Genomic DNA, 8144 nt, shown 5'->3' with positions numbered 1-8144 from the left:
TTTTCGTCGATCTAAGTTTAGGCAGTTCATCGAAACCCTAGTTAGAGCACAATGTTCAACATCTTTGTTCATCAAAACCCTAGTTAGAAACAGTCAACTTGTACTTAGGGTTCGGTCATTTTTCAGTATGCCAGATGGGGGGGCCAAAGTTATGGCGACAGGGTAAAACATTGCCAACACAATTTATTGACATACATAACTATGGTCTGCAGCAGCTAGTTTATTTCGTAGCTGAACATTACATGTGGGGTTCTAAGCAGTTGTGCACTTTATGGCGTGTTTTGGAGAATATATCTTGTGAGATAAAATTTGATGAACAATTGCTTGAATGGTTTGTACTGAATCTAGACAAAGGGGTTGCGTGTGTCAATGTCCAGATGAATGATTTCGAGGGGGCATTACAATGTTCACCAACAAAACGTAGATGTCACCCTTCTCATCGAGGACCCACAAATGAGACACCAACTAATAATGATACACCATCTAATAAGAGACCCACAAATGAGATCCCCAACGCCCCAAAAAAACCTGCCAAAATGCAGAAGTCTAAAAAATCCTGTGTAATGATTCTTCACAAAATGGTTCTGCAATGGACTGCAATGATTCTGTGTAAGTTGTGTAATGTTTGCCATTGATGTCTATTCATGGTTATTCTATTTATTGCTATTTCACTAATTTTTTTCCTACATATGAAGTGCAAGTGGTAGTGGTAGTGCAACTGGAAGGGGAAGGGGAAGGGGAATGGGAAGGGGAAGGGGAAGGGGAACACAACCTGCAGATGGGAACAATGAACCAATGTGAGTTTCATACATGAATTATCTAATTTACTTGTTAATTTTCTCATTTCATTTGTATTATTTTTATAAAGTGCAAGTGAAGCTGTGGGGGGAAGGGAAAGGGGAAGTGGCAGAGGAAGAGGAAGAGGAAGAGATAGAGGTGCAGCACGGGGTGCCAATGATATAAAGTAAGTCATGTTCATTGTATCATTGCAATCCATTTCTTTTTTTTTCTCAGTCGCTAATTGCTAACATGTTGTACAATCTTTCATTTGAAGCACAAGTGCGGTTGGACAGAGAAGGGGAAGAGGAGGGACACCAGGGAGGCTAGCAAGTTTGTTAGGTTTAGATGCTTAAATATGTGTTGTTTGACACCTAGACTAGTAAAAAACTCACTACTTCTAGGTTCTTTTGTTGGACATGTCATGCAGACTTGTGCTTTGGATCCTTATGCAAGTTGGTGTGCAAAACTGTAGGTTGGGATCTCAGATTGACATCCTTGATGTATTACAATGTTATTTGGAGATGCTTTTGTGATGGTTGTTATATGCGACCCCTTGTTATATATGCTGCCATGTTTGAATCTATGGAAGTTGTGTTAAAATGCTGCCAAATTTTTAACAAATTTGGCCATTTCGTAACGTTTCTAAATATATGCAACTCATCTCAATTTTTATCTTATGTGAAAATCCCTTTCAAACGTGGGTATATTGCTTTGATAATCTTGTTGTATTATGTGTGATAAAGTAGGGGTAAAAACACAAATTGAGAAAACAAGTAGGGGCAAAATTACATGGACACGATGGTCTTTTGCGACCAAATTGACACCGTTAAAAGAACTTCACGGAGTAGGGGCAAACTGTGTCTTCAGTTTCAAATAACAAGGGTAAATTCACAAAGTTCGAAAAAGAGGGGCAAAATCACCATTAGATATCAAAACAAGGGTATAAACGCCAATGTCCCAAAAAACTAATTGCATAATTTGTTTATAAATTACGAGACGAATCTAATAAATCTAATTAGGCCAAACGCCACCATGCCGAGTGCTATAAAGGACAAACTAAGTTATATATGATCCAATGAGTATCGATTTTTTCCTACAATTCAAGCATACAATAATTTGGCAATCATAAAAATCGCATCACAATTGGACTATAGAAACTACAGCTGTGAGTATATATCAAAAAACTACAACAAAAACTTTGTACTAAAGAATACCATATTATATGTTCACTGTAGATCTACTCATGTGGAGTCTAAAAAATAGAATTTTCTATTTTATGATTTTCTGTGATTTACTGTAATGTTTCAAAGACTAGTTGAGATGTACGTGCCACATACATGTATTTTAGTTTCCTTCTATCAAACAACGATGTCATTTAATTTTCTTCCAAAAATAATACCCATCTTTCTTTTCTTTCTATAAATAGTAATGCCAATTATTATCCTTCTAAAATAAATAATGATGTGAACTATGGGTAAATGCATATGCAAAGGAAAGTAAAGTGTGTGCTAAAGGAAAATAATACACGGATATAAGAGATGGGTATAGAAAATTGTCGGTGTACAAAGTATTTTGATTTTGGTGAAAAATATTGAAGAAATCAATCTCCCCCTCTGTTTCGTCCAACCTTTTGGCTTGACAAGTGAGGTCTCCGTGAGGGGTATGGTGGACCTAATCTTGGTGAGAAAGAGTTTCAATTTTTTCAACTTTTTATAGATAGAGATTCAACAGAAAAATATAAAACTGAGCCACTATAGCAAAATCAACGTCCAAAACCACATGAAGGGTTATTTGATTTTGGAAAGTTTAGAAGGTAGAATATCCGATTTTATAGTTTGAGGATGAAGTAGTTCACCATAAATAGTTAGCAAGTTATAGGGCTCGTTTGGATCAAGAGGCTAAAAAATAGCCCTAAAGAATCTTACTATTTAAGTGTATTTAATAAAGTCTATGTAGATAATTACTTTCATAGCACTTAGTCAATTTTGCAGACAAATCTAACTAACGAGATATAGTAATTTATGATTAGTGAATTATTATTGTAGCATCACTGTAACAAATTATGAATTAATTAAGTCATTACATTCATTTCGCAAAATAGTCTAGAGATTATGGAATAGAATTTACCACTAATCTACGTTTAATACTCTTAAATATCAAAATTTTCAAGGGCTATTTTTTAGTCCTCCGAATTCAAACACTTTTCGGAGTACTAAACAAGATCTATTTGCAACACTTTTTGTTCGGATGGATTGTAAATCGCAAGATGAATTTAATGAGTCTAATTAATCTATGATTAATTCATCATTAGTAAATGGTTACGGTAGCATCGCTATTGCAAATTACGAACTAAGTAGTCTCATTAGATTCGTCTTGCGATTTACGATTCTCCGTGCAAAAAAATTTATAAGTAAATTTTATTTAATACTTTATGCATGATATTTTTGAATGTAAATTTTAGGGCAAAGACAATGTTAAAGAACCACACGGTCCATAAGGTGGGGCCACAGTAAATATCAATAGTCTAAAAACATCACCATAAGATGGGGGCCACAGTAAATATCAATAGTCTAAAAACATCACCATAAGGGCGACCACAATGTGCTAGAAAAGTGGTCTTTATGCAATAAATGTACCCTTAGGGACTACCCATATACATTGCACAAGTGATCTTTATAGCATTTATTGCTAAAGTAGTCCATATAGCTATGGACCGGCCACAAGGGAGTAAAATACACTACTTTTTGAATTCACTGTTTACAAATCAATATAAAATGGAAACGGTTGGCAACCGTTGGCAGCCTAGCCGTTGGCTGGAATATAACCGTTGCTCCCAACCTTCTACTCCATGTTTGCCTACAAAAACTGAGCTCCAACTGCTCCAACCTGCACATTTCCGATTGAGATGGATCCCTCCAACAGAAAATTCACAAACCAAAATGATGAACCTTCAAACCCCACAGACACACGTCATGACTCCCCTCCCCAACAACTCCCTAACAATTTCATCCCATCTCAGTTTCCCCAAAGCTTGAACCCCCAATATTTCCCCAATTTGTACCCATTTGGTGGCCCAGCCAACTACCCACCATATGGTCATTCTCCTCCAACATTTCAAGGACTTCAACATCAAGGAAAATGGGCACCATCCAGCTTCCAAGGTTACCACTTGCAAGAAAATTTGGTGTCCTCACCAAATCAGGTGTTTGGAGCTGCAAGCACCAGAGGAACCTTTGTGCCACAACCTGTCACTTTGGTTGGGCATGGTGCCAACACTTCATCCCATGGGTCAGAGTCATCAACCCCCTGTGCTGCAAGACACCAAGAGAAGAAGTCAGTTTCCATTGAAGAGTTAAGTGATAGTAGTGAAGAAGAAGTGGCAAGGAGAGCACAACGCATCAATTGGTCAGAAGAAGAAAACCTACGGTTACTTTTTGCTTGGTTAAATAATTCAGTTGATTCTGTAAAAGGAAATGACAAGAAGCAAGAATATTATTGGAAGGATGTAGCTAGTGAGTTCAACAGCAACCGGCCTACAGATGTCCACATGAGGATAGTCAAGCAATTGAAGACACATTGGGGTACTGTTAAGAGGGAAATTGCTAAGTTCTGTGGGGTTTATGCTAATGTTAGAGCTACCTATACCAGTGGACATTCTGATGACATGATCATGGAGAAATCCCATGCATGGTACAAGAGTCAATCAAGTGGCAAACCTTTCACTCTGGAGTATATGTGGAGAGAGCTCAAGGATCAACCAAAATGGCGTACAGTCGTCAAGAAGGAGTTAGGCAAGAACAAGAGGACTAAAATTTCCGAGTCAGGAGCTTACACATCATCATCAACTCAGGACACTGAAGAAGAATCAGCAAGTAAAGAGAGGCGCCCTGAGGGACAGAAAAAAGCAAAAGAAAGACTAAAAGGCAAAGGAAAAGGCACTTTGTCTTCTCCATTGGGGAACCCGCCATCTCAAAATATAGTGCTGTACAATGAAACTATCAAGATTAGAGCTGAAGCGTTACTGAAATCAGCAGAAGCACAAGTAGAATCGGCCAAAGCAAAATGGGAAGAAACAAGGATGAAAAAGTGGTTAATGTACATACAATTAGAAGAGAGAGATACTTCAAATCTAAGTCCACAAAAGCTGAAGAGACATGAGGCTGCACTGCTCAAGTTATCTAAAGAACTCGAAGACCAGTAAAGAAGTATGCTTTGTATGGTTAATGTACTCTTTGTATGGAGGACACTTAATGTATGCTTAGTGTATGATTAATGCTTAATGTATGCTTAGTGTATGGTTAATGCTTAATGTATGCTTAATGTAATTGTCCGCTTCTACTAATGGAATATTGGTAAGTTTTATGTGTTCATAAATATTGTAGCCAGACTAAACTCCAAAATATAGCTGTTGGAATATTGACAAGCAAAGTAGCCGTTGGAATATTGACAAGCAAGTAGCAGCTTCTGGCATGCTGACAAAAGTAAAAGAAGATGTTGGCATGCTAATAGAAGTATCTGTTGGCATGCAGCCAGACCCACTTCCAAAAAAGAGCTGTTATAAAACTAGCCGTTGGAGGGTATGCTACAAATAGGAGATGCAGTTCAGGAACACACAATTGCATTCTGAAAGCCCAACTCATTGGCCTTCACCCCAACAGCCAGACCCACTTCCAAAAAATGTCATTTGAATCCCAAGATCAATCTGCTCATTCAGATGATTCTGTTAACAGCGAAAAATTTGAAGAGATGATGTGGGCAGAAATCAATGACCCTATGGATGCTGAAATTGAAGCTCAGATTGAAGCAGAGCTCGAAGCAGAGATTGCAGCAGAGCTAGCTGGACCCTCCGCTCGTCGTGGGGGCTACACACGAAGGTACATCAATAGAGATCATGAAGAGGACCACAACAGATTATTTGCTAAATATTTTAGTGATAGTCCTTTGTACACCGATGAGCAATTTCGTAGGAGATTTCGCATGAGGAAGCATCTTTTTTTGCGGATTGTTGAAGCTCTTGGTGATTGGTCTCCCTATTTTCGTCTAAGGCGAGATGCATTTAGTAAGGTGGGTCTATCACCATTGCAGAAATGCACAGCAGCCATTAGAATGTTGGCATATGCTACTCCAGCAGACCTTATGGACGAATCTTTTGGGGTAGCAGAAACAACAGCAATGGAATGCATGGTTAATTTTGTTCAAGGAGTGAGGCATATATTTGGTCAGCAATATCTTCGCAGACCTACTCAAGAGGATGTTCAACGTTTACTTCAATTTGGAGAGGCACATGGGTTTCCTGGAATGTTGGGTAGTGTTGATTGTATGCATTGGGAGTGGCAAAGTTGTCCAGTTGCATGGAAAGGGCAATTCACACGTGGTGATTATGGAGTACCAACTATCATGCTAGAAGCAGTTGCCTCTGCTGACATTTGGATTTGGCATGCATTTTTTGGTGCTGCTGGATCAAACAATGATATTAATGTTTTGGACTAGTCACCATTGTTCACTCTGGAACTACAAGGAAGAGCACCTGCTGTTCAGTTTACAGTCAATGGGACACAATATAACATGGGATATTACCTAGCAGATGGTATTTATCCAGAGTGGGCAGCATTTGTCAAAACAATCAACAGACCTCATACTGCCAAGGCTAAATTGTATGCACAATGCCAAGAAGCAGCAAGAAAAGATGTGGAACGAGCTTTTGGGGTTTTGCAAAAACGTTGGGCCATCATACGTTACCCAGCACGTCTTTGGGAAAGGGAAGAACTGGCTAATATTATGTATGCTTGTATAATTTTGCATAACATGATAGTTGAGGATGAGAGAGGCTCCTATGATATACCTGATGACAATACGTATGAACAAGGGCCATTTTCTGCGCAAACAACAGGGCTTCACCATGGACCTATCTATGAATTTGCAGATGTCCTAGAGAAACATAGGGAGATTCGAGATCGACAGACCCATCGTCGGCTCAAGGAAGATTTGATAGAGCACATATGGCAAAAATATGGTGCCGAGCAAAATTAAAGTTGATTTGTTTCTTGTCGATTCTAAGCATTACTAGTTTATTAGTGTTTCCAACCTTGTACTCTATCCGTTTGTACTCCAAAATAATGCATATGATATATTTCTGCAACATTGAGGAGATCGCCCAGGCAACCAGAAAAAAGAGGGCCATTTCTTTCAGTAAAATCTAAATCTTAGGTTATTCTAGGCAACCACTTGCACGCACCAAAAGAACACTAGCAAAATCAAGAGTTGGCGTCGAGACTAAAACTTTCAGAGTTGCAGATTAGCTAGGGAAGATGAGATGAGAGCTGTAACCTTGGGGATGTCGCCGGAGCAAACAGTGCACGGAGTCTTCGGAGCTCCCAAGGTTGGAAGAAAAAGGCGCAGGGTGCTGTGCTGGTACAGTGGTGGAGTTGCTCCTCGTTCAGGTCGCTTCTCTCCAGCTGCTGCCGGGGGTGGCGGCTCCCAGAGAGACGCCGGATCTTGTCTCGCCCCATCGGGACCCTGGCCTTCGTTCTCCTCGCATCCCGGGGCCAGAAGCCCACCTGCCGCGCGCAAAGTCATCCCTTGGGCTCGATCTGAGCCCGCCATGGCTAGGGAGAGGGAGGCAAGTGCCAATCGCCGGATCCGGGTGGAAGGGATCGAGGGCGACGGCGGCGGACTGGATAGGATAGGGTTTGCAGGAGGATTTGGGAACGGAAGTTTCCCACGCGCGAAGGAAAAAGAGGAGGCGGAGGGGAAGCGATATTTTATTAACGTGGGGCCCACCTTATTGCCTATCCAAACATTTGCGCATTATGGTGATGTTTTTAGACTATTGATATTTACTGAGGCCCCATCTTATGGTGATGTTTTTAGACTATTGATATTTACTGTGGCCCCACCTTATGGACCGTGTGGTTCTTTAACATTGTCTTTGCGAGTGCCATGTACAAGCAGACTTTTTGCCATAGCGGAGTACTAGTGCTGTGCTGGTTCTCTTTTCAGAGCGATTCCCGAGATGATGACGTGGATGGGATAGCTCCGGGTAGGGATGGATTTAAACATCCGAATTCTTAGAATAAATTTAATATTTTAAAATAGATATGCTTAAAATTTTATGCTAATCTTTTTTTTATATTATCAAGCATATTATTGCACATAAGAATAAAATTTTGTATAAATTTTTTTATGTATTATTTGCTCCCTACAATTAAAAAGGTGAAAAATTATTCGTATCCGTATCCGATCCGTATTCGAATTTTTATATCTATTATTTGAGAATATATATGATAAATTTGAGGTTTAGTTTTTATGAATCTTTACAAGATCAATGTTAAATACAAGGCTATGAATTTACATAGTAAATTATA

The 8144-nt window shown here is 39.4% G+C and overlaps 1 protein-coding gene, 1 long non-coding RNA gene and 1 pseudogene across 2 annotated transcripts; all 3 read left to right on the top strand.

Annotated features, from left to right (window-relative positions):
• The first annotated feature begins 569 nt into the window (after window positions 1-569).
• Window positions 570-1322, top strand: LOC120696010. Its single transcript, XR_005683985.1, has 2 exons — window positions 570-964; window positions 1055-1322. It is a non-coding gene; the product is annotated as an uncharacterized LOC120696010 (long non-coding RNA).
• A 2363-nt stretch (window positions 1323-3685) lies between these two features.
• On the top strand, window positions 3686-4981 carry LOC120695239. Its single transcript, XM_039978532.1, has one exon. The coding sequence runs from the start codon at window positions 3686-3688 to the stop codon at window positions 4979-4981; it is 1296 nt and encodes a 431-aa protein (XP_039834466.1).
• Window positions 4982-5278: 297 nt separating this feature from the next.
• On the top strand, window positions 5279-6919 carry LOC120674187 (annotated as a pseudogene).
• The last annotated feature ends 1225 nt before the right edge of the window (window positions 6920-8144 follow it).

This window comes from Panicum virgatum, chromosome 2K (assembly GCF_016808335.1).
Source record: "Panicum virgatum strain AP13 chromosome 2K, P.virgatum_v5, whole genome shotgun sequence".
Taxonomy (NCBI): Eukaryota; Viridiplantae; Streptophyta; class Magnoliopsida; order Poales; family Poaceae; genus Panicum; species Panicum virgatum.
Note: the sequence above shows the minus strand (reverse complement) of the source record. Positions and strands in the feature narration are given on the sequence as shown.